Below are 27,122 nucleotides of genomic sequence, written 5' to 3' on the forward strand. Positions count from 1 at the left end.
AGAATATCCATACTTACTGTACAGCACAGGCAATGAGAAAAGGAAACCACCACTGGAAAACCACTCACTTTTCCCATAGAGCTGGCTATTCTCTTAATAACGCAACACACATACGCAGGGATGCGGGGAGCCAAGCTGCTCACTCCTGCTGGCTCTGCACTCAGATGAACTGCAAGACAACATGACTCAGCCCCAGACAGCTACCAAGCACAACTCACAGATCATAGCTCTTGGCAGCGTGCAGAATATGAAGAGAATGACATAACAATCGAGAAAAAGAACCAAATTTTTAACAAGTTCAGAAAAATACATCAGATCCTCTGCTTTATCCACAACCAAATGAGACAGCAAAAGAGTAAGCAGTCATTACCAGCCTAATCTCACACAAGGTGAGCGCCAAACAAAAACAAACAAACAAACAAAAAGATAGAGACAGCTGCCAGAGAAGAGTTTTAAACCAACATTTGAAACAACACAGGGAAGAAAATAATTTACGGAGCCTACAGTGAAATGAGAAGCTTCCAATCCACTTAAGGCAAGTACCAGCCACTTCATATTTTAAAGCTAGAGGCATGATGACCTTTGAGGAAGACACCACTGATATGACTTTATTGTTGTATGCTTGCCCAGAGGAGTAACTTGACACATTTTAAATCAATGGGAAGATACCTGCACTAAAAATACCCGTAAACAGTGACAGAAATAAAAGGGTCACTGAAACACTCTACGACTTCTTTCTATTGTTTTTCCTGACTCCTGTTTTATTAAAAGCCAACCCCCAGAAAAATTAGGAAAAAATTTAAGAAAAAGGGAAAACAAATTTAAAAAAAAAAATTCTTTAGACAGGGAACTCCTACTATGGAAAACAAAATGTATATATCACAAAACACAGAACTTAAAAACACTCCTCTAATACAACTGTCTTCAGAAAAGAGCCTCACCGTTTTTAAAGTGTTGTATTTTCCTTTCCTTGCATGGTAATTAATTAGAAGATTAACATTTGCAAAGCATAATTACTCCCTGGAACATCTTCAAAAGACTCTTGAAGTCAAATGTTTCATAGCCTATGCAGGCAAGCCTTGCTCTTTCCTCTCCGGCACTCATAGGCAATATACAAATCAGGGGAACGCCTGCCCTAAAATTAAAGCATAACAGACTAATCAGTTGGGTTTTATTTACCATATCCCCCCCTGCGGAAAAAGCTCATAGCAAAGTAAAAAATATACATACAGGGGCATTTCTTACTAGAAAGTGTTTAGGTATTCCCTCACCACCCTTCAAAGTGGCTGTGGAGCCTCAGCCCTCACACCCTGCACCCGCTTCCACGGCGGGGAGTGACAACGAACCTCAGCCCTCTCACAAAGCAAGGGAAGAAACCAGACCTACAAAAGGAAAAGAAGTTCCTGTTCTTTGTGGCCACAAAAAAAAAACCCAACCCAAAACAAAACAAAAAACCTCAACAAACTCCCCAAAAGGCACGAAGGAGAAGCGTAAAGGCAGAACCCTCGAAAAGGTGGCAATAACGACTATGGATTTGTAACACCCAGCGCTCCAGCAGGCTCCACCACAACTTCACCAGAGCGGGGAGCGAGGAAGGAGGGAGGAAGGAGGGAGGAAGGAGGGAGGAAGGAGGGAGGAAGGAGGGAGGGTCACCCCGCCGCAGCCCCAGGCCGCACCGCTAGCCACCGGAACCCTTCTGGCCAGGGGCAATCCCGAGGTCGCCGGCCCCTCTGTCCTCTCAGCCCCACCAAAAGGCCTCACGCCACCCCCTCAACCCCTAAGCAGACGGGCAAGTGTGAGGAGGCGGGACCGGAAGCTCCACCTCTCTCCCTCCTGGCTCAGCCACTGGTCAGTTCTCCGATCACTCCCAGCACAGCCAGGTCCCCTCCTTCCCGCCTCCTCCCCGTGCCAGAAGCCTTCTCCCCGCCCGCCACCCCGCCCACCTTCCTATCTCCACTCCCACTTGCTGGTGTACACATCAATCCAATCAAATTCCATCTTCTGATTGGCTATCTTCAGGTCGTGGTTCCCGCCTACGAGAAGGGGGCTTGCCGCCCGCCCTCCTGCCGGCGCGCATGCGCGGGGCCGAGCGCTGCCCTGGGGGTGGGCATGTACCGGGGAGCGGGGCCGCCGCCGCCGGGGAGCCAGCCTCACTTTCTAGGAGTGAGGGGAGACCACAGCCTGCCGGGGGCTGCGAGCGGGGCGGCGGACAGGCCCGTGCGTGTGCGTCTCTTCTCTCTCGCGCGTGTGTCTGTAGGACGCTCTCCCCACACACCCACCGGGCGGGCAGGGCGATGCGGGCGGCGGGGCAGCAGCTCCCCGTACTGCCCTACGGGGCAGCGGCCGCCCGGCAGCGGAGCGGCGGCGGCGCAGGGCACAGCCCCGCGGGGCCGTGGGTGCGTGCGGGGAGCCGGCGCGGCGGCCGGGACGGGGTGCGGGACGCGCTCCACCCGCCTGCCGGGGCAGCGGAGCCGCCGGAGGGCGGAGAGCCTCGTCCGATCAGGCGCTTCGCTTGCGCCGCGCTCCGCCGCCTCGGGCTGAGGAAGCGGCCCCGCGGGGGGCTGAGGAGCCTCCCCCCCGCCGGCCGCCTCAGCCCGTCCTCGGCGGCTCTCGGCCCGGGGCCGCGCCGTGCCAATCCGTACGTATGTGCGCGGCGGGAGCGCGGCCCCCGGCCCGCGGGCTCCTGCTGCGCCTCCTGCCCCCGACCCCTCATCCCTTTTGTTGTGCGGCGAGGGGCACGGCCCCGCTGCCCGCCGGTGCGGCCGCCCGGGCGGAGGGGTGGGCCGGGCCCTGGGGCGAGGGTGGGTTCCTCTGCGCCCCTCGGCGCTGCCGGCGAACGCGGGACGGGTCTGCCCGCGCCCGGCTCGGGCCAGGTGGGGCTGCGCTGGTGTGTCACGCAAAGTGGCAGCTAGAGGTGCCCGGGCCTGCGCTGCCCTGCCCGGGGGCGGCCGGGCGCGGTGTGAGCCTGTCTCTGTCCCTGTGGCCAGCTCGGCTCCCAGATGGCCAATTCCCTCAACGGCCGGACCCCGCGCAAGGGACGGATCCTGGGCTTCATCGATGCCATTCAGGATGCTGTGGGCCCCCCCAAGCAGGCAGCTGCCGACCGCAGGACTGTGGAGAAGACCTGGAAGCTTATGGACAAAGTGGTGAGTGTCTGTGCGCCTCCGTGTATCCGCACGGTGAATAATGGGGCCATTTAACCGCGTACCCATGGGGGAACAGCGTCTTCCTGCAGCTCCGGCTGCTCGGCTCCCCTGCCTGGGGAAGCAAGGGGACTCGCGGTTTAGGTTATTTAAGCACCATTTGTCGTCTTTCCCCCCACTCCCCCCCCCTTATTTTTTTTTTCCCCTACGGCCTCTGGCTATGTTTTTTTTAATCTCGGTTTGTGGAGGGAAAACAAATGTGTTTGCCTTAGGCTATTGTTATTTTCAGATCCTTTAAAATGACTCAAACTTGAAGAGCTGTCCTAACGAAAAAGCTGCTTAACTTAGACTTGTAATCACATATTCTGTGTGCTTCGTGTTGGATCACATCGTTAGTCTGCGAACAAGACCTCTGAAGTATGAAACTTCAGTTAAGCTAATTGTCCTGTGAGACACGCTTGTGATGGCAACGAGGATATGTTTGTGCTTTTAGGAATGTGCGTGGGGACTTGGGGATGTCACTCTCATCAGTTTAGTAAACAGATTAGCATGGTACGCCTAACTTTTAACTGTGTTCTGCATTTTAATGATTTTTTTTAAGTACTACTTTTCTATATTTTTGAACCTAGAAATACACTCTACTGAAACTAATTTTTCAGAAAGTAGGGGGATGGACCATAGTTTTTTATATCTTATAGGTCTCTGCACCATCCCAGTACATTTTGTTTAGTATTGTACAAAACGACAGCTTGTATGATGACAGATTGGCTAGGAGAGTTCCTTACCAATGGTAGGAACAGTTTGGTTATAACATGGGTGACTGTTCAGAAGGTGCAGGCAGTTTGCTTTGTGTATGAGGTGATCCTTTCAAGAACTTTCTTTTGAAGCGGGTGGGGAGTTGGGATTGCTACCTGTTAGCCTTGGGTCTGTCTGGGGAGGGAGTTAAGACTTTTTAACTCAGTGAGTTAGTGTAACTGTTGGCTTTCCCAGTGGCTCTTGTAACATGCAGATGTTTAACATTCCTTAAAGTTTCTAAGTAGTTATACTGCCATGGTAGAGATTATTTTATGTAATATACCTTGACAAGTGGTAATTTCAAAGTATTTGACTGAGTCCTCCTTGCATGCTGGCCTTTTTGATGCTCCAAGAATAACACCTGTATTTCCACCCCAATTTCTGATGATAAACTTAAAATCCAGCCTTGATAGAAATGGGTATTGTCACAGAGGCTTTGTGGACATTTCCTTGTTGGTGATTGGGATGCTGTAAACTGAGCATCTTGTAATAAGAACTGCAAATGCTACTTGGAAGCAGATCTTCAGTAGAAGGAAGTTTTCAGCTTGGAAACCAGGAATCTTGTTTGTTGTTATTAAAGCCACGTGGGGAATGTATGGCTTCATTCCCCCGTGTCAGGCCATTTACAGATCTGTGTGGTAAGGTTGTCCCCCTGATTGGTTAGTATATTGATGGTTACCAGAAAATCTTAACCGCACAGCTTGGACTTGTGGATTGCTTTTACTAGTATAGGATTACTGTGTTTATCACTATTACAACAGAGCATCAGAACAGCCAGTAAGGCCTGTTCTGTAGAAGTCACTGGAAAGGCTGGACATTGCACTGTGCTTGCTTTCTCATTTTACTGGATAAGTGTCCTCAATTTGGATCTTTAATGTATCCTCTTTAAGCTGCTCTCAGTTAATCAAATTTTATTTCCAAATTATATTAAAGTATACCAGACAGGGTGATGTCATAGTGTGAGAATGCTGTAGCTTGCTGCTTGAGTTTTTAGTATTTGGTACTTATAGTGAAAGGATGTGTTTGAGCAAATTTAATATGTTGGCAAACAAATTTAAGTCTCTTAGCCTCATGCGGCAGTAGGCAGGGGAAGGTCATTTTCTCCTCTGTCTAGATCAAAACCAGGGATTAAAATCGGAAATAGAAACCTGCTCAATCCACTGTAGTTTCAAATCCCTTTTCTGGAGTGATTTCTGTGGTGGGTCACTGGTCAACCTGGTGAAAGCAGCAGGCTCTGCATAGTCAGTGGGGTGCTGCCAATGGCAAGATTGTGGCTTGGAGGCCTATTTTGCTTCTTGTAATAACAACAGGCATTATCCTCATTTATTCTTTAACTAGAATAGCTGTGATACCTCACCAACTGCAAAAAAAGATGGTTAGCTGAAGTTTTCTGCCGTTCCAAAGATGTTAGGGAAAGGGAGAATAGAAACAAAAGCAGTTATGCTGACCAAAGGATGAAAAAAGAGAAGCCTTAAGAAACAGGGGCAGGGCTTAGTGATTTCTGGTTTACATTCCTGCCTTAAAACTGTCAGTCTTTACCTTTCCTTCATTTCTTTCTGTAATTACCTCCTTTGGTGGATGAGATTTTCTGTATGAGTTATTTGTTTTCAGCAACAAGGGGTTAACCGATATTACAAATATTCCTACTCTCGAAGAAGTATACAGTGAGAGTGGTTTTATGGTGTATGTAAAATTCTGGCTGCTTAGATACCATGCAGGCTTCCCTGTATAGAGTTGGCTGTATGTCATGCTTTGGAATTGTTCAGATTTCATGGCAATGCTTGTTTTCCATGGGCTGATGCTTCAGCTGTTAGAACAGGCAGAAGGTCGCAGTTCTGCTTAAGTGTCATCTCTTTAAACTTCTGTTAACTGTTTTGAAAGAGTTCTTCAGCAGGACAGGATGTTGGGTGCTCCTGGTTAGAGCCCTGTTTGTAAAAGTTAATGTAAACAACATACTTGCAGGGAATAACAATAATACAAATTATCTTGTTGTAAGTGATCAGTGAATGTGAATTGTTATCTGTATATCTTATACCTGCATCTTCCTTTTTATATTTCATCCACTGGGATCTGTAATTTTTGAAGTTTACTGGTGTGTCTTTTTTTAAATATAAATTTGCAATACTAATTTCGTTATTAGAGGGACATCAATTGTTAGCATCAATGTCCAGTTTCTCTGCTGCTTTTCTCATGGGTAAGCAGTAGCTGTACCACTAAGAACCAAAAATACTTTTATTCCTTTGCAATGCAAAGAATAATATCCCTTTTATAGTTTGGAAGGCTAGCCCAGCTTTCCAGTTCTAGCATTGTATAAGCAAATTGACTGTGTATCTCCAAACTGCTAGCAAGCAAATTACTGTTTTTAAAACACTGTATGTGTTTTGGAAAGTTCATATCCTTTAAATACATAAAAAATATTATTGTTAGCAAATAACTCTTAAGTTTTCCTTTGAAGTATGTATAAATTACATGGGATTTTTTTTTTTCATGGGGTTCTAAACCTAATGGTTTAAAAACCTAGAAACTAGCCTTGCATTATTATCAGAGGATAATGGTTATCTTGAGAACAACTTTGGGAGAGAATGCCTATTATGTAAACATGGGAGCAGTTAAGTTAATTTACTGCTCGGCCTATTTAGAGTTGGCAGTACCATTGTGCACAGTTCGCTATTGTGGGTCTCAAGCTGATAAAATTGTGACACATTCTGAACAGGATTTTTTAAAAACGGGAATATTTCAGCCACTTCCAATCACTTTTTCATACTCTTATGCATTGGGATTGAAAATAACTATAATTTCTACTGTGAAGATTAACAATATTGTCTAAACTGTTTGGGTGCTCTGTCATGGCTCACCCAGTTGTTTGACTGTATCAGATTAGAGTGTGTCTCCAAAGATCACGGTGTTGACTTTGTAAGTAGAAGCTGTATTACCCCTGTAACTTAGTAATGTGGTTTTCTTTAAATTGACATTTGTCTGTATCCACTTTTTCCACAGCATCTAAATGAGTATACAGAGCACAGTAGTTGAAAATATGTGTGCGCTGATATTCTTTGCAACACTTTTTGTAGTTGTTGCATTAATGTGCAACCTTCCAAGTCAATTAAATGTCATTGTTTCACAGAGGATGTGGAAAAGACAATCATCAATCATTACTGTGGTATTCTTCAGTGTGCTACCTGGTCAAAGTCTATAGGAAGTTTTATGCCCTGCGTACGCTGTTTGTGGAAAAAGAATAAAAATTTAAACAGAGAAATGGAAGCTTCTCTTTTTCTAATGAGAATAAAGTATAAATGACCCTCCAAAGTCAGCTGTCCTCGTGCATATGTGCCATCAGCGTTGTTATCAGGTTGTTCCTCCAGTATGGAAACACGGCTCAGTTGCAGTCTGGCAGCTGTTGAACAAGCACGCACTGTATTCTCAGCTCAAACTAAAAAGTTTGGTGATTGCTCCCCTCTACTTGTATTTTGATGAGAAGGCTTCTTTCAGGAAGGAAGATATGATGCATTGCAGTTAAGGTAACTTCGGGTGGGAAGAAATGTATGATGAGGAAGCGTAATGTTCAGATTCATCTATTTTCCCAATTAGCCTCTCCCTGGTTAACTTCTTCAGATGAATTGCTGGTAGCACTGTGTTGTGGCTTTCTGGAGAACTGGTACGGTATCCTACTGCAGAGCTAGCTACCTTTATGCTGTCTGTGAAAGTGCTTTAGTACTTTGCCATTTTTTGGGCTGCATGGCAGAAGATACTTGTTCAGTAGAGGGTTTTGAAGTTTAGTTTTGCAAGTGTGCAAGCGCTGCTGCTCTGATTGTTCTAGTCCATTCACTGCAGCTGAAAACTGTTTAGCGGATGTCCTACTCGTTAGATACTTACTCTGTTCTAGCTGTGTTACTTTCCTTGTATTGTCTTTCACTAACATTAGGTGTTTAAACAGATTGTGTTAGGGCTACCGTTATTACACTTGAACAAAAGTTCTTTTGTCAGACCAGTCCAGGGCTTTCAACTTTGTTTGCTTTAAAAAGTGAATAGAAGATAGTCTTCTGCAAGAAGTTTGTTGTCTGTGTGCAGTAGGCATCCATTACTCTCATCTCTGAAGATGCTGTGAAGTAATGCCTTATAACTGAAGTCAGATAATTTAAAAAAATATGTTATAACTAGTGGTATTTACTTTGTTTGGGGAGAGTTCAGAGGAGAGGAGGGAAGAGGGGTCTGGTTGGTTGTTTGGGTTTTTTTTCTCCATAGGCACTGGAGTAAAGTTGTCTGCAAGTTCCCGAGTTAATTTTTTCAAAATCTATTTCTGATAGATTAGGGTAATGCCTTAGTTCTTCGCAATTAGAGCTGTGCTCTATGGTTTCTGTGATTCTGGAGTAAATACCTGGATTTACCCTGAGTGAGGTACTGAAGGAGCTTAGCTTTGTCTCAGTTTACTTCAATGAGCGAGTGATTTCTTACGAAGTTGCTGACTGACTGCTTTTCATTTTTTAGACTGAATGCTTGCTAAATATATACTTGCTTACTTCCAGTCATAACAATACCCAAATCGCACAGTGATATGATTCATGTCCGCTCCTAAAGTGTTGGAGAGGGTTGCTTTGTAAAGTGCAATATGGAGGTCTTTATTTTGGGGGTTTTTGTTTTGTTGGTTTATTTTTCATGTTTTGTTGGTTGTTTTTTTTTGTTTTGAGTTCTGTTTTCTTTTGAAGAAAGGTATGTGCGCCACTGCTGGGGCATTGGTAAATCTTTTGCGTCAGCAGATGTCATTTCTTATTGCTTACTTTTAATTGTGAACTGCTGTGGTACGTGTCAGGACATCCTGACTCTGGAAACCATATGGTTTACCAGACATCTCTTTACAAAGTTAACTTCCTTTGGACTGAAACTTTGTGTACTCTATAAAGCGAAGAAAGCCTTGAACTACTTTGCTGAATCACTGACTTAAACTAAATGTTAGCATTTTTTCAATAAGAAGGCGTAAGACTACTTGAGTTGTACTGCAAAAGAGTTCTTGTATGACTTTTTTAAAGGCGGCTTCTGGAGTTGAAGGTTCTAGTTGTGTGCTCTATTTATCTCTGTAAATTCAGCAGAAGGTGAAGCTTTGTAAACCATGATGACCACAGGATCCTGTTTTGATGTGTGTATGACTGTATGTAGTGATGCTGGACTGAAGAGCACTTACTAGAACATCTCAAAGAGAAACTAAACCTTCTTTATAAATGGATGTTCTTTTTGTATAGTTGAATGGAATGACTTGAAAATACACCAACCAGCACAAGCAATTTGCTTTTTCCTGGTTTTGTATTTTTAGTGTTATTTCTAATATATATGAAACAGCTTACATTCTGCTTGTTGGAACATCCTATCAAATAGATAGACTTCAGAAAGAGAACTTCAGAAAGAGAATTAATTAATTGTTCATGATAATTAAGTTAGGATAAATAAACCATTCAAAATGATTGCAGCCTTCTCTGCTTGTGGTCTGTTCTCATTGCTGATTTTTTCCGTGAATGAATACTTTCCTCTTTTCAGCTGTTTGTTTCCCCCACCCCTAGGAGATTGTAACACCTAATCAGTGATACTGATTAATGTCATCTGTAGTTGGCTTTGGGAAGAATGTCAATCCTGTTTCAAGTTTTCACTAAACTAGAAATCAGAGAGAACAAAAGCTCAGATGAAAAATGTCTGTGTTTTCACTTCTGTCTTTGGGATTTGAGTTCTTCAAACTCTTCTACAAAAAGAAATTCACGTACGTCTCTGCAGGGATGATTTTCAGATCTGTCTACACATGTAAAATTCTTTGCTCATGTTTCTGGAATCTCCTTAAAGAATTCTGTCAGCTTAACTTGAGTGTAACTAAAAGAAAACGTTTAATCTCCTTCATAAGTCTCTCTTGTTAGTTCCTTTCTTGATCTTCTGGGGTGACACCATCATCCTGCCTTCACTCAGGCAACTACTTTACTTGAACTGCTCTTTTAAGTTGTGGCTGAATCTTTCAGATCAAGCCATTCACCTAAAGTGCTCTCAGTCAGACCTTGCTATTTTGTATATCAGGCATCTGCAAACCCACAACTTGGACCATGTTGTCCCTTATCCTGACAACCTTCTCTTTATCATATGAAATATAACTTATGTTCAGTTTCAAAGTCTTGCTGCCTGCTCTTTGCAGTTATGGTTTGCGGTTCCAGACTTCATCACCTGATGAGGTGTCCAAACATCTTTATACTTTTACCTTTCTGTTTGTTTGTTTCCAGCTTCTTTCTCAATTTAGAAGGAATTCCTTTACGAGCCACTGAATTATTTTAGAGCTTGCCTTGAAACTTTGCTGTTTATACCAGAAATCCTTAGCTGCTGGTGCCCTCAACCACTCTAACATGTTGAAGTGTTATGCTCATGTATTCATATTTGTTTGCCTGCATCCATCTGCTATCTTTTTGTTTCCTACTGAGATTGTAAATTTTCCTGTGGGAAGGACTGTCTGTTCTGCAACGCATCAGAAGGGTTCCTGATCCATTATGTGGTCTAGTAGGTGAAAGAATAAAAGAAATCAGTAAAGTAACAATGGATCAGTGAAATGAGGGGAGTGATTGCAAATGTCATGTTGTAAATACTGTTTTTTAACGGTGCTAACGTTTTTGTAATGCTTATGAGTTTGCACTGTTTTGTTGGTGCTAGACATTTTTTTTCAAGAACTTGTTAGTTCTTGACTTTTGTCCGCTTGTCTGTCTTTGCTTTTTGAACTATGAACCCAGTTACCTAAATCTAATTGCCTGGCATGTGTTTGTGTGTATGTTTTAGAGGGGGGAAAAAACCAATTATCTGTTTGCTTTGCTCTTTGTGGTGCATGAAGGTATTAGTGGCTACAGTCCTAAGGCAGTGGATTTCACAATGGTGTAGATCTAGAATTTGAGGGAGGGGTCAGCAACAGCAATACGGCTTTGAGTTCAGAGAGGTGCATGTTACAGGGTACAAGCTTGTTTCCCCCCTGCCCCCAAATGCTCAAGACTGCACCTTTCTGAAGTTGATACGTTAGTAGGAATAGTAATCTGCTTTCAGCAGTATTAAGATGTTTTTGCAGCCTCGTTAGTTCCCTCAAAAGACTGTCAAAGTCACTAATATATAATGTGGCAATCTCCACATGATACCTATAAAACTTTTTATACCACATGGCCTTGATTTTTTTCATAAGTATTTGCATATGTACAGCTGCACACACATGTGTAGAGTGCGTCCCTCTCAGTGTTCTAGCTGAGTGTGGATAGCTCGGTGCAGTAGCACTCCAAACCTACTCGTTAGTTTCGATCTCTTTTGCTTTCTAGATTAGAACATTACAGAACAACGAACTACCAGAGAATTTAGGTAGCCAGGAGATAGTTACTCTAACCTTGTATATGTACGGGAAACAAAAGCACTATCTTCTTCCAGAAACATTTTCAGTGCAGACTAGATTCAAATAAAGGTGTTCAATTCATCTGAAGCTTATTCTTTTAAGTAATACACATTATTCGATTATTTTTTTGTGTCACTTAGGAACATGATGGTTCCAAGTCCATTAAGATGGTATCTTCTATTACAACTGTGAGCTGTAAAACATTACGTTTATAATGTTTTGTTTCCTGGTTTACAATATCTGTTCGTGAGCGACTTAATTTGTCTGTTGTGGCTAATAGCTTTTGAACCACTGGATTTGTTCAGACCATTTTCATTTGTGTAGACCTCTGAAACTTCAAATTCCATAGGTTCTAAAGAGGTTGTGTTGCTGGATAGAGAAAAGAGAGAGCCAGCAGATGACAAGATGGTTTATAGTCAGTTCTGAGTAGCCATTTAGACATCCATAGGGGAGTTCACCTGAAACAGATCTGTATGAAACTACTGCTCTTGCCATTAGTTGTGTACGTGTTTTGATAATACACTCCTTAGCATGTAGTAGGCGGGCAAAGACATTCTGCCTTTAAACACAAACCCCCAAACTATGTAAGTTGTTTACTTTTTATAGATGTGGCAGGATTAAGTTAAATTTTACATCCTTTGACATTAGAAACTATGTTGGAATTTCATGGAGTATGAATGAAATAGAATTTAAATTTTTGTGCTTGGAGGTTAAAGTAGTATGCTTACCACCTATTGATTTTAAGATGTTCGATCAGTTTTTGCCCCAATTTATTTCTTGTCTTTTACATTCTCTTGTTTTCGCTTATAGGTAAGATTGTGCCAAAACCCAAAGCTTCAACTCAAAAACAGCCCACCTTACATACTTGACATTTTACCTGACACTTATCAACATTTGCGACTTATACTGAGTAAATATGATGACAACCAGAAACTTGCACAACTCAGTGAGAATGAATATTTTAAAATCTACATTGACAGTCTGATGAAGAAATCTAAACGGGCTATAAGACTCTTCAAAGAAGGAAAGGAAAGAATGTATGAAGAGCAGTCACAGGACAGGTAAGTGAAATATTTAAATATAAAGTAGATTGTCTGGCCTGTCTGCATTCTTAACACTGTTCGTCTGCACCCATTCTGTTTTGACATCTTTAATTATTTAAAGAGCAGAAAACTTAGTGTTTGGATTCATTGACCCTGCAGGTCAGTTCAGTAATTTGCTGGATTTGTTCCATTGTATGCTCTTATCTGTCACTTTGTGACCTTTAAAACCAAGTGCATTTCCTTCATAAAACATTCATTTCATTGTAATTACTTATTCACAGAGCCTTACAATATGTACTTTTTCCTCTGGTAGAGAATGACTGTTACTTGGATTGAGCTTGACCTCCAGTTCCTAAACCTGTGGGAGCCATGATGGATATTGACTTAGAGCTTTCACAAGTCATGAAATGGAACAAAACAATATTCACATTTTTGAGACACTGTGTGATGTTAGCATAAGGTGATGATAATGTTAGTTTGGTGCTGAGAAGCCTTTTCAGAAACCTAATGGATTCCTGATTTGCAGTTGTTCAGTTTGAATAACAGGGATTAATATCCCCTTTATGTGTGCTCTTGATGGTGAGTGAAGAGGTTTTTAATACTTCATTTCTCAGTATTTCAAAAATAATATTTTAAGAACTTCTGCAAAATCTGCTCTTTTGTTTAGGGAAAGGGGTACTGCAGTGTTGTGGCAACTACTCTGCTATGTGCTGTATCTTTACGTCTATTCAGCTAAGAGATACAATGCTGTTTCCAAAGTCTTTCCTTTTTGAAGGAGATGGGGGAATTGGGAGACAGAGAGGAAGGGGAGGTGGGTTGAAGCCCTGCCGTTGTGTCTGCACCTGAGCTCAGAGACAGGGTTTTCAGTATACTTTTGGAGCTGGTAGAAAGTATTGGTATCACAGAATGGTTTGGGTTGGAAGGATGTTAAAGATCACCCAGCCCCCTGCCAGGGGCAGGGACCCCTTCCCCCAGCCCCGGCTGCCCCCAGCCCCGTCCAGCCTGGGCTTGGGCACTGCCAGGGACGGGGCACCCACAGCTGCTCCGGGCAGCCTGGGCCGGCGCCTCGCCGCTCTTAGTAGGAACAGTGAAATGTCTACTTTCTTGTAAATGTTGCTGCTGTTACATTTGATGTATACATATGTTTCTTCCAGATCTTTATCTATGATTATAGCTGTTCCGCGTACTGTGGTAATCTCCTGTGCTTCATCGGGTGTCTGAAGCTTGCTTCAAGTCTAAGGAACTTTTTTTCAAGTATGTAAAGACTGTCCAGTTGTGAACATACTTGAAGCAATTTTCCTAAGAGGAACAAAATATGTTGTTATGACTGTTTTAGTGATGAGGAAAGATTGTGATGAATGTTTTCTTGTCTTATGAATTCTCTGAATTCATAAGTATGTAAGGGAGTGTTTTCACTGTAGATGCATGCTTGCCAGAACCCCTGTAAGAATTGTTCAGCACTGAGCCTGTGGATTCTTTTTTTTTTTTTTTTTTGGTATCCCATTTGTTTTATGAACAGAAGTTGTGTGGCAAATTAAGAAAGAACTTTTTTATGGTAAAGGGCAATTTGACATAAATAGTTGCATTTTGTAAACAGGTTTTATTTTGACTTCCCTATGTTGTATCAAACCCAGATTCACTTATGGTTTTGCTTAGTTTGCAATAAATTAAAGCCAGTTTCAGTGTCACATTTTCAAAAACACTCTGCTTATACTCTGTACAGTTGGTCATTCAAACAGCGCCTTAGCAACTGTGTCTAGTTGCTGGAGTTGCTTTCTTCTTTCCAGCTACCCGCTTAATTTCCTGCATAAGGATAATGGTGGTGCTACAAGGATGTCTTTTGTGAAGGAAACAGTTTTTGAAAAAGGTGCAGTTAGCATATATGCTGTCATTTGTTTGGGGCGTTCTTGTGAGATGATTGGAGAGGAGGGATTTTAAAACAAAACATAGTAATGAAGTCAAGTGTATCACAATAACCAATTCAGGCTCTCTGTATTTGTATTTCAAAAAGTGACAACTATAATAATTTGCTTGACTGATGGAGTTTGAAGTTTGAGGAAAGGAGTAAAATAGAAATATTTCTCCAGTGCTAAAATTCTTAGTTGTGTTTCCTGTACAAACTGCATACAAACAAACAAAAAAAAAGTGTCAGCATTTTTGTTTCAGCAGATCATGCCTCATGCCATTATCAGTTAAAGTGTACGTCTTTGACTTCAGTCTACCCTCTTTCATCTGCTGGTGATGTTTTCATCTGTATGTGTGTCCTAGTTTAAAGTTGAATGAAGGTATACTTGTTTGCTGAGCCTTATGACTAAGTACTTGTTTGCTCTGCAGTGCTTCAATATACTTAATCACGTGTAATTCTTGGTAAATTGGTAAAAGAAGCTGTAAATTTAATTTGGTTTTAGCTGCTTTTCTTCCAAATATCCCTGCATTAACCTAAGTATGTTATTTGTTAACATTATAATGCAAATGTAGGAGTGATCATTTAAACAAATCTTTATGAAGATGTTTCAAATATTACTGTCAAATTGAAGTGTAGTCAATTTAAAAAAAGGGCAAGCCAAAAGCCTCTCATGTTGACACCTGGCCAGTTTCTGTGGTTTTTAAATCTTACCTTTCTCTTTTGTTTTCTGTTAGTGTCTCTGGTTTCTGGATAAAAGGTCATCGTGAAAAAGAGAAACTGGCTGCGTTTGGAAGCATTCCTTATATATGTTTGGTATACTTTTAACCTATTAGGATTATTGAATAATCTTTTAACTTCTATAATGATGGTGCGTTTAGGAACCAATGACGGTACACGTGATTTGATTTGACTGTTGACACCAAAATTAGTCTGTTGTGAAGAATTTGTCATGAACTTTAGTTGTCAAAGATCCTGTGGGTGAAACAAGATAGTGTGCCAGTCAGGTGATGTACGAATGGCTGAAATGAAACACTGTGGCAGTGTTGCCCCCCTACCCTGTGTTCCATGTCAAGCACATATGATAGCCATTAAAGAGTAGTTGGTGCTGTTATTCTGTGCGCTGTAGGATGAATCTTGCTAAACGGAGAAAGTATGGTTTACAAGCTCGTTATATATGAATTGCATCTACCTTCTGGGTATGGTGTCTAGTATAAAATTATGTCCTCCCGTAGTCCTCTTGCTTAATGAGGTAGGAGATGATGTTCAATAAATACTGTAAACTGTACTAGATATAGGCTGTACAGAAGTTTTCCTATATATGAAATAATTTAAAGATACTTCTCGTCACAGATTTTACCGTTTAAAGCTTTTTAACACAGAATTATGAAAACTAGTGGTTCAGGTACATGTACGCTTAAAAAGCTTTCTATGTCTTTGAGGGTCTAAGTTTGTTTTTTTTTTCCCCTCACCTTTGTTGTTTATTGTGTAGACTGAAGCTGGAAGGCATAATTTCTGTGAAGTCCAAACTTCCTTTTGTCTTGCTGCATTCCAGAAATAGGCATCCAGAAAAAATAAAAACTTTGCAGGCTGGCAGTTTGTTTCAGACAAATATGTGAACCAGGTGTAGAAATCAATACCATAAGTTACAGTTACAAGACTAGAAAAGGAGTAAAGTGGCGGTGGAGGGATTACAATTGGATTCATTCAAGGTGCTGGACATGGTCTGCAGGGCTTACAGAACCTTTTCTTAGTAATGGAGATGTGTGAGCTTTCCTGTGCTTACCTGTAAATAGTGTCCTTGGAAGAATACGTGTTGAGATGAAACTTCTTCTAATATCGCATGCCTTCTGCTATATACTCTATATATGAGAAGAGGAAAGGTATAAACCCAGAGTGTATACTTATTTTTAATAATCTCTTAAACACTGCTTGGTTCAGCCAAAATTAGTTTGCCACTTGTTTTTAAGTGGCATTGCAGAAGTGGAAGAGGAAGATAAAATGAAAGATGGTTATCTCTTAAATAGCGGGCAGTGCAGATTAAGATGGCAAGAGGAGAGCTGAGGTGGCTTTGGGGTCGACGTACAAAGAGGTGTGCATGTTGAGAAATTCAGAGTCGAGGAGGTCCTTCAAGATGATTGCAGAACTACTCCTGTTCCTGTACAGAAAGTCTTGCTAAGTTCTCTTGTGTATCTGGCCATTTGATATCTTGATTCAATTCTCATATTTCTAGATTTTACAGCTTGATTAATTGTTTTGTTAGTGCAGAATTCCTATATTCTCTTAAGTCTTCTAGTGAGGTCTTATACCTACGGTTCAAGTGGTAGATCAGATTCTCCTTTGTTACTGTTCAAGTTGGTTAGTGGGTTTATGAAGTGTTAGGTTTCTCTTCCTTAAGTCTGTGTTGACAACCGAGGTCAGTTAAGGATCCTGAATCAAGTCCTTGAGCTGGCACGTTGAAGTACACAGCATTCTCAGTAGAGACCTTTTTACTGCTGAAATTTCTAGCCCACTCCCTCCTTATTCTGCAAGTACAGACTTGATAAGAAATTATAAGGGTAAGCATCGGGGTGGGCTTCAGTTACGTCAGCTGCAATGCGGAAACAGCATCTTGTGTGCTTCTGTCCTGTGGCGAGAGGTAGTTTACCCTACTTCTTTGAATTGCCTTATCTTGTACCGCAGCCTCGCTGGTTTATTCACAGGAAGTTAAGAAGTTTATGACTTAGCTAGCTTTGTAACTTGTTTGTGTCTCCGGACAGAGATTTTGTTGATTGAGAGAAGGCTCAGGAAGAGCAAATTTTTAATTCAGGATGATTTTATTTGAACAAGTTAAGATTGTTTTGGCTGACAGACAGAATGTACAGATGAAGAAAAGGATGTTAATGGCTGTTTTTGTAGAGCCAGTTCTGCCTATCGGTTAACATCACATAGGTAAACTCGGTAATTGTTGGATAGTAGGGATGGCAACCTTCACCAAAGTGGGTTAGATTTGTGAACTTGTGGGTGAAAGTTACTGGCTTCTAAGAGTCCTGTGATTTGTCTCATTTTCCAAGCATATCACGTGGTTTTTGGTCTTCAGTAAATTCTGAGCTGAGCAGTTACGCTATACATACCGTCGGTCTGTTGTCTGGCATGATCTGTAAACCCCTACATTTATGCTATGTCAGCATGTTTTGAAGATCAAATATATTGACTGATTTATTCTAATCTTGCTGAATTTGAGGCAAAGGAATCTCATATTTATCCTTTCCTCTCTTGTGTTTAATAACCATTTAGATGGTTCCTCCACTGGGTTTTTAGGAAAAAAAAAGCTGCCTTGCTCTGCTTAAAAGGCTTGTGGAGTGTTGACTTGTTGCTGTCCCTAGGAAAAAAGGACACTTTCCTCTTTTGGTGTGTAACCTGTGGCGTGGTAATTGGGAATAGAATGTGGCTACAATACATAGCCTCTAATACAGGGGCTTCTTCTGAGGAAAAGAGAGTGCATGATGGATTGGATGGGCTAGTATGGGAGAAGGAAATGCAATGAGACTTTTTTTAAGGTTTTAGGTTATAGGGAGAATTTCCACCCTCTTCTCCCCTCCCTGTTCCTTAGATGTGATGTAAAACCAGATGTGAACCAAAACAGCTTCACAAAACCCTTTGGTGTACCTGAACCACATGAGCAATTTACTTCAGTGCAGATTTGGTGAAGCACAAGCCATTTGCTATTTTTGGCTCTAGTCTAAATTAAACAAGGAATGTTATACAAACACACCTTTCAGACAAAGAGATTCTTGTTGAAGAGGGCAGGTGAGAACATGTGGAGGTTACAAATGGTAGGGCAGTGTTATGACAGCTTGTTCTCAACATAAATGCAAACAGACTGTGTGACTGCAGTTGTTTTAAGGCACTATTTAAATTATTACATGTTTTTGGTCATCCTCACTAGTTGGGGGAGGGTATTACCAAATGAGAACAAAGGAAGTATTAGTTCCAAAATAACTTAAAGGCAACTATTTAGTCAGATCATAGAGGAAGACAAGGATTTTAAAACCATAAAAGATCCTAAAGGAAAAAAATGGCTTGTAAATTCTTATAATTGATTAAATTCTTGATTTGTATCTAGTTGGTAGAAGAGGAGTAATATGTGCACTTTGTTTCTTTTACTTTTTGCTCTGTTATAAAATCAGACAGCATTTTCTATGTTAGTGCAAGTTCTTTCAGACGTTTTGTTACAAATAATGTGGTGACAGTCACATCTGAGCAGAGCTCAGCTGGTTGTGAGGGAAGATACACAGTCTGATCTCTTGTTTCACTTTGTATAATCATTTATACCTCTGCAAAGTGTATATGATAATGTTGCCAAATTAAGATGCTATAATATTTATACCCACTTTCCGCAAGTGTGAAAGCTCTCAAAAGTCACAAAGTTAGGGGAATGGGTCCTGCAGGCTTTCCTTGTGTTATATATTAATTTTCTTTGTGATAAACCTAATGACAGTTCTACACGAGGATTATACAGTAAGACTGATGCAATGTCTATACTGACATGGTTTTCTACATTGTTCCGTTTCAGCTTTAGAAGGCAACGCAGGATGACAAAATGAGCTGGGAAGAACAGGTGGTTTTCTGAAAATACAGTGCTCTTGGTCAGAGAGGTCTGGAAATACTTTGTCTGACTTGGCAGTGAGGATGCTAGTACCCGTTTCTGCTTTGTAACAGCTCAGTTTCTCACATCCCTTCACCATAGTTGTCTGCGTGGTCTCCACAGGGAACGGCAACCTTGGCCTGCCTCCACAAGCACAGCTAACTCTACCTAGAGCTATGTTCTTGGGTATGATAAACCCAGCTGATCATATCAAGATAGCAACTTTAGGATCTTCTTGAAGAACAGACAGCACTGACTCCTGTATTTACCGTGTAGAAAGGAAGGCTCTTGTTGCAGACCTGAAGGGATCTTTGATGAAAGATCCCTTTCATATGTGTTCACTTTCATATGTGCAGTTGTTTCTTAGCAAAGTTGGTCTTTACTTTTCTATGTCAGAAGTATTCTATATTCAGTGATTAGGTATTTGTTTTAGGAGTTCAACACAAGCCTTCATGATGGCAGCTACTTACCATGTGAGAAGAAACACAGAGAAAGCTCTTGGACGGTGTCCATTTTTATGAAATCTATATCTAAATATATAAGCAGATCTAACTTTAATTTCAGTTTATAAAAATAAATAGTTTCCTTTCCATGATGTTGTGTGGCATTGCTTTCTGTTAAAATTTAGAAACATGAAAACAAAAATCTGCCTTTATTCTGTAAAGAAATGAAAAGCAATTTAGGGATAATCACATTCAAGTGGTGCACTTGCTGTTTCATTATAAAAGCTCTTTTGCCTGTCTTTGAAAGTAAAGTCAAGTCAGTTTTAAAAACAGATATGCAGCAGTGATAATCCTTTTATCCAAAGAATGTTTGATCAAAAATCAGGCTAGAAGACATGCTTGCTATATATCTAAACCTACAGTAAAGACAGTTTCACTAACCTGTAGAGAGCAGGAAATAACCTTAATCTGAAGTGGGTGAAATTATATGTTTTGATTAACGCAGTTGAAGTTTGAGTTCAGAACAAGACAGAGAATGAGATATTGATGGAGATGATGATGGGTGGAACTATCCAGTTCCATTCATTAAAATGTAGAGTGCAAGAAAGAGATAATTTTATGAAATTTTTAAAGTGTTTTGTGATCATTTGACATAAAGAAGTTTCTCTTCCTGTGTTGTTCTTTGCTTCAATACTTAAAAAAAGTTAACTTAAGTCACCTTTAAAATGGCACAAAAGAGTATAATTATTTAGCAGTTTGCATACAGAGTACCTTCTGTGCTTGGGCTTTTTTTATCTGGCTGCATATTCTCAAGTTAACTTTTGTCTTCACAGATTAGATACTGATACTATTCATGCTCTAGGGTGAGGCACAGATTTAATATTGTTAATTGATATTGGAGGAACAAGGGTTTTTTGTTAAAAAAATAGGTTTGCTGTTGTCTGCACAAAACAGTTTTGCTACTGGTAAGATTAGTATGTTGGTGTGTTTCTTTTCTTTTATATTGTACAATTCCAAATAGTTTAACAGCATGTTCTCTGAGAGCTAACCTAGCAATATCGTTTGCTTGATTTGAAAGAAAATGTTGTATAAAAGACTGCACAATTAATGCAACTATTAAAAAAAAAAAAATCCAAACAGGAGAAATAGCACACAGAAAGGACTGACAGTAAATTGTGTGTGTAAAGAAGCACAGTTTTAACACATGTAATGGAAACATTAACATCTTAAATGGAAAAAGAAACCTGTAAGTGATCCTATATGAGGAATAAAGCTTCCTGAGCAAGCAACTGGGTGACTGTCATCAGTATCTTGTTTGTAAGTATATGTAAATTAATAATAAATTTTGAATTTTTCTGTTTTGATGCAACCAAGATAAAGCTAAAGGATTTATTACTGAAAGGATTTTGTATTTCTATCTAGCATATGATAAAACATTGCTCAGTTTCACCAGTTTGCTCAGATTTCGCATGTCAGAACTATAAAGCCTGTCCTGTTCTGTAATGGAAGATCTGTAATGGTTCATTACATTGTGTGATGTGAAATACATATTGAGGAATATATTAACTTTATATGTGCAAAGATCTCGACACTTAAGAAAACTGGTGAACAAATAATTAGTTATGTTTGTCCATTTCAGTAACACTTGATCATAATAATTATGACCTCACTGTTTTTCTGGTATGTCTGATACAAATGTAGGTTTAAATGTATTGCTTCCTAATGTGGTATAACACAGTGAACTGAAGGAGAAACATGAAAGTAGCAGATATGTAAGAAACATTTTTGGGGTATATGGTGAAAGATTATAACCAGTGGTTACACATTGATTGAGCTAAACCCAATTTCTGCGTGGGTAAGGTTGTTGTGGTCTCTCCATAAAAGGGATCTATTGTAAGGAGACTTTAGTATTTCATTTATTCTTGAATGGTCAGACAGCACAGATGTAATTTCAGTATAATATCTCATGCGTTGTATATATGGAGACTCCACCGGGAACTTGCACAGCCCACCTGATGAATTAGTCTTTTACTGTTATTAATCGATCTTTCACAAGCTCTGTGAATGTATAGTGGGAGAAAAACGTTGAGAAAAGTAATTAAATTACTTTTTTCCTCTATTTGATACCATTGTGGGAGAGTTCACAAAACATTGTCTCGCTTTCCCCCAAGATAAAATAGTGAAACTATATGGCTTTGATTTGAAGCAACATTGAACAGGAAGATTATTCCTATCTTATGTGGCAAAAATGTATATGAAGATTGACTTATTCCACAGTTCTTTAATGAAACTGTCACTAGTCACAGAGCCTTAATTTGTTCTGTCTGTGCAAAATTCACAACCATATCTGATTTTAAGTATTAGACCCAGCTTTGCATCTACCTTCCATAATGCAAATGTGTCCCCTGATAGGGAGGAATACTGAACAGTAAGCTATGGAAGTCTTAACAGTACCTGATTAATTACTATTTTTCCTCTTGAGCTCAAACCCAAAGTATTGCACAACATCTGCTTATATTGATATGACAGAGGGACAAGATCCATAGATTCTCTCAGAGTGCTTGGCATGTTGCAGGATTGGGTTGGACCCTGGGTACTAGTGGCAGAAAGAAAAGGATCCATGGACTTGTTTGTGAGTAAAATAAATGTCTTTTACAGAGGCTGATGAGTTAGATCTGGGGCCCAGTGCTGACTTTTATTTCCTAGTATCTGTTGACTAACTTGTTCAAAGAACTGAAATTTGCATAGTTGTTAGAAAATCTGTGGCCACTCACTGCCTTACATAGAGGATTATTCTGTAAGAAATTCTAGTTTTGCATACACTAAGAATAAAAACCCCCCACATTTTAATAAGCTTAATTTGTTTCTGGGCTTGTGTGCCGGGCCTTAGTGATATCCTAAAGGCTTTTGCTAACCTCTTTATTTGTCCTGAAACCCCCCCCCCCCCTCCAAACACCTTTGTTACTTTTGTATCAGAAATACTATTGCCTTTTTAAGAGTAGATAAGTTTATTTGTTAGTTATCAGTCTTAAAATAGGACATTTTGGGCAATACTGTGTGTTTTCAAAAATGACTGCATGAGAAGGATTTGCCTCTCATTACAAGTTAAAGGGCATTAATGCAAGACAGACAAACTTTTTAGCATCTGTTTTCAAATTGTTCCAATGGAAAATGGTCCTTAGCCAACAGAATATTCTGTGAACTCATATCAGAGTTGATTCTGAGTCGTGAATGTCTGTCATGGGGTGTGTGACATGCAGGGTCAGTAATAAAACGTCTTGTACCTATGAACATTTGTAAGAACAATGTTTAATTTATTTTAACAGGAGTCATTAATTGGTGAGACCTCAGAGGTGCATATCAAAGAGCAGACATTTAATTCTAACTACTCTCTAGTAGGAGAGTGTGTAAAGATGAAGAGAAACACCTGCAGATTTGATCAAGTCAATATTTTAAACAGTTTATAGGGCTACAGATGATTAGTCATACATAACTTTTAAAAATTAAGTTATTGTATTACTAGATTACTTAGGTTTTAATATCAAACTCCCTGCACATTGTTCTTATTTTTGGGGAATGCTTAGTTTTGACAGAAGAAAATTCAACAATTTTGTTTAAACTCGGAGTTGTAAGTTTCTGCCAATATGGTATGTAAGCCTTCTATCGGCACACTTAGCATAGAGTTGTCTGTATTTATTGCTCTCTAAATGTTGTGCATATTTAAAGAAGGTATAATGCAATGAGCAGAGCCTGAAAACATTTCTGTTTGTTGTTGTTCCAGTATACAGACTGCTGTGAAATTCTGAAGCAGATGTTGATGTCGCAGAACTTGAACTTGTGCTCTAACTATTGTCATTAAAAGTGATGACAATCTGTGTTAAGAATGTATGCTTGCCTGATACCAGCAATAAAGGAGATGTCTGTGTTATGACGTAACTCTTTTTTTTTTTTTCAAGTATTTGTTTTTAAAATATTAGAAAAAAACCCTGGTGTTTTTGTAATGAAATATTGTCCTAACTTTTAGCTTTGAAACACTAACATCTGAAAAGTGTCTTTTCAGTTGCTGGGTCATCTTGGTAATGCGAAATGGATCATAATTAATAGGCTGTATTGGGGTTTTGTTTTAGAACAGAGACTTTGGACACCTGTGCTTTAGTTAGGTTACTCTTTACTGGTTACCTTAGTCATCAAAGGTTACTTAGGTCCAAGTATTATGCCATTTAATACGCAGTACAGCGCTTTCAGGTTTTCCTAGAATAAAGAGTAGTATTTAGGGTTCTAGCCTTTTTGGCTTTAGTAGCAGAGTGATGGTGGATGACAGGAGGTGCTGGTAAAGGGTTGTGTCTGTTCTAACTTCATATTAATTTTTAATCCATTTCATAACTGCATCTTACCGACAGCTCATTCCCAGTGGCCAATACTTGGTGTTTTTACATCATACAATGATAGATGTTCTGTGCAGCAGTTGGAAGAATACAGAAGATGTGGCAGATATAGCCAATTGTTTTTTGTCTAGCTGAGAAAGTCATGTGTCAGCAGGCTGAAGTCCTCTCCCCTGTACTCTTGTTAAAATGGGCTTCTTTAGGATAGCGTACTGGAAGACCATATGGTATTGTCTTGTTCAGAACTCTGCATATGCTTTTTACTCCTTAATTCATAGCTCTAGCAAATACACAAAGATTCAAAGAAAAAAAAAAAGTATGTGACATCCTGTGCATGTGTTTCCTTTTACTGTTAATCCCCATAATGAATGCCCTATGAGGAATGGGGCTCTAATCACTTGCAGAGCACAGTAATGTAAAAAGACAGTGCTCATCTGGGAGGTGTTCAGGAGTATGGATCACTGGTGACCCAGTTGGTACGCAGCTGTCTTCCAGTCTATGCATGTGTGATTTCATTAACTACATGCATATCTGTCTGACAGGCTGGTAATGATTGTCTCGCAGGAACCTTGCCTTATGAAGTTATCTAAGTGCCACTGAGAAAGAGTTGTTTGTTTCCCCCCATTTTCCCACTTCCATTGAGGGGAGAATAAAAAAGGGCTGAGGAAGATGTTCTGTGAGGGTGAGGATCGTGGGTCCCAGGCAGTCACTTAGAAATAATCTTTAATGAAGCCCAATGCCAGGAAGAGACATGTTTGAACACCACACAGCAGATTTTTAGAGGCTTAAAGGAGGTGTCCATACAAAATGCTCTTCTGAAAGGGCTGAGGGTTTTGAACAGTCTTTGTTTGTTTGGGCTGTGTGAATTCAGTGCTACGATGCTCAACTGTAATGGGCAGCATAAAAGATAAATGTAGTTTGTTAGTATATTAAAATGTCTTTTGAAATGAACTTAGAGGACAGACTGTTGAGTATTTGTTTTAAAAACCAGCCCTGTATTAAATCTGTGGTTTCTGGGAATGCAGTTTGTTATTGGAGCGGTTGACTGAAAGGCATTTTGACATACTTTCTTGTAACCTGTAAGCTCAACGCACCCAGCTTCTGGAAAGGTGAGAGCTAGGGAAGAAATGAATAGCTCAAATGTTAGAGAAATAAATTAGCTTGTGTTTACATAACATAAACACAGCAACAAAAGGACAACACCCACCTCCCAGTATCTGTCCTAACATGGTGAAAGTTATCTGGTGGCTAAATCCTTCCAATGTAATGGAACAGAAGAATCATAGCAGTTGGAGGCTGAATTTATGAACAGCGGTCAGGGGTAAAAAAGGTGTAAATATACTATTCTTTTATTTACACTTCTTTTTCAGGTAATCCTCTACGCCACAGCAAGTCTTTCCAAGGCAGCCTTTCCTTGGGTGATTATTTGTTCCCACTTCTTTTCAGCCTGTTAAGGAGTTCTGACTGCCTTACGCTTGATACGCATAAATGAGCTGGGGAGGGACAATGACAAGCGAGCCTTACAGTGAAGTCAATGATTAGCTTTGAAGACGTTGTTTTAAGGTGTGTGTGTATTCATGGAGGTGGTATTTAAGATACCTGTCATATAAACAGGAGGCAGAATAGCCATCCCTGGGACCTTCTGTATGGGTTACAGTTGCCAAGAGAAGAAAATTTTTCAAAGGACATGTCATGTCGTACTTTACCCTGTACATTTATGCTTGGAAGCTCCTACAGCTTTCCTGTGTGGTGGCTGTTGGGTTTGTTTTTAAAAGCTTAGCTAATAACCTGGTGTGAAAGAAAACAGAAAGGTAATGCTAATTTTAGTACACTCCCATATACTCTGTTCCTGGTTTTTCAGTTTGCTTTATGTAGCAGCAGATGGTCCATCCATTGTTTCATTATTCTTCTGGGAGTCTGACCCTCTATAATGGGTGTGTGCATGCTTTAGCAAAAGCAGGACTACTAAAATAAGTTGTTTTGTAAGGGTTGCAACTCAATATATTAAACTGTTGATGACCTCAAAAGTTCTAGCTCTTCAAGATTTGTTTTCATTTAAATGCTTAATGTTGTGTTTAAGTTCTGTCAACAAGGTGGGGTTTTCTTTGTTTGAGTGTCAAGGGTAGTTTTGATTCAAAAGGATTGTTCACTGTCATAAGCACCGTTTTGTGAAACGGCATAATTTTACCATATGCCTTGGGTTTCGTTTGACATACTATGAATAAGCAGGATGAGTGCTTTCAAAGAGGCATTCCTGCTGTCCCACATCAACCATGTGGGCTTTCAGTTAAGCTTCCCAGGAAGACAGCAACATATGTGTACACAATGTGCGTATTATATTGGCGCCCACTCACAGTGTTAAAGATGTGTCAGCATTTCCAGAATAATTCTCTATTTTAAGAGCCTTGTTTTAGCCTGCGTATGAAAGTTGTCTCTGTGTTGGAACTTTACACACAGCCTCAGCCATTGTAGTTCTCAAGTGTCTGTTTTTACCAGGTGAACGTAAGATGAATTAAATTAACGTGTGCACATTGAAGATTTCTAGAGGCATGGTGTCACGATAGACACTTATTTTTTTTTAACTCTGAAGCAGTACCTTACTGCTAAGTGAACTGAAGCTATAGTGGGTGCCACTATGTTTGAAGAATTGTAAGATTTTTTAGTAAGATAAGGTGGCCTTGTGCTTAGTGTTGTGACTGTTGCCTGGTCTAAAAAGCGATGATGGTTTTCTAATGATTACATTTGAGTATGAGGAACTTCTAGTTTTGCTCAATTTCTTTTGGCTGATTGAGGTTCTTTCTGTCACTGTAATAGCCTGGAATTAATGGATGTCTCCCTTAAGTGTCAAATTTGTCTTTTTCTGTGTATTTTATGTCTGTGGCAGGTTTCCTTGTATTTAAACAGTGTTCTCTCAAACTGTAAAGCTTTTTTTGATAGAAGCCTTTCTCTAATCCAGAAGCCATCTAGTTTAATACAAGCAGCAGGGCAAACCCTGTGGCAGCACGTGCTGGTTCTGTGGTGTGTGGGTGGCTGTGGAGGAACAGAGTTCAGGCTGGATTTTGAAATCACTTCTAACATTTAGTTTACGTGCTTAAACAGTAACTTGTTACTGTAGTTCCAAAAACTGCACGCCGTGACCAAAATATTGTTGTCTTAAAAGCCTGGGATTTACTTATGTGTATTTATAATTGCTGGACAGCAGTTTTATTGTGGATGGATATGGTTTCAGCCCCGTTTGGTTGATCGCCATCTAAAAACCTCCATCTAAATGTCAGGTGGGTTTGTAGGTAGGCTTGTGCGTGAGCAACAGCAGGCCAGCCTGCAGTTTGGAGATAAGCAAATCAAGGTTCTTCCATATTTTGAAATCCAAGTTGAGAGCTGACGCCCCTGGAAAGAGATCCC

The 27,122-nt window shown here is 40.2% G+C and overlaps 1 protein-coding gene and 1 long non-coding RNA gene across 4 annotated transcripts in view; one reads left to right on the forward strand and one right to left on the reverse strand.

The window, feature by feature from the left end:
• The window catches only part of LOC121083131, a 146,922-nt gene extending 145,324 nt beyond the window's left edge, over positions 1-1,598 (reverse strand). Inside the window, exons 1-2 of the long non-coding RNA XR_005826245.1 lie at positions 1,504-1,598; positions 942-1,135 (exon numbers count right to left, since the gene is read on the reverse strand). This is a non-coding gene — a long non-coding RNA (uncharacterized LOC121083131). The remainder of the gene's footprint in view (positions 1-941; positions 1,136-1,503) is intronic.
• Positions 1,599-2,083: 485 nt separating this feature from the next.
• CBLB (Cbl proto-oncogene B) overlaps positions 2,084-27,122 on the forward strand; it is a 130,054-nt gene continuing 105,015 nt past the window's right edge. For 2 of the 3 annotated variants that reach the window (XM_040583137.1, XM_040583139.1), the window contains exons 1-3: positions 2,084-2,223; positions 2,988-3,146; positions 12,133-12,383. In XM_040583137.1, coding sequence (XP_040439071.1) covers positions 2,110-2,223; positions 2,988-3,146; positions 12,133-12,383 — 524 coding nt within the window. In that variant the 5' untranslated portion in view covers positions 2,084-2,109. The remainder of the gene's footprint in view (positions 2,224-2,987; positions 3,147-12,132; positions 12,384-27,122) is intronic. The other variant, XM_040583138.1, reaches the window with a different exon arrangement.

This window comes from Falco naumanni, chromosome 2, assembly GCF_017639655.2.
Source record: "Falco naumanni isolate bFalNau1 chromosome 2, bFalNau1.pat, whole genome shotgun sequence".
In the NCBI taxonomy this organism is placed as follows: Eukaryota; Metazoa; Chordata; class Aves; order Falconiformes; family Falconidae; genus Falco; species Falco naumanni.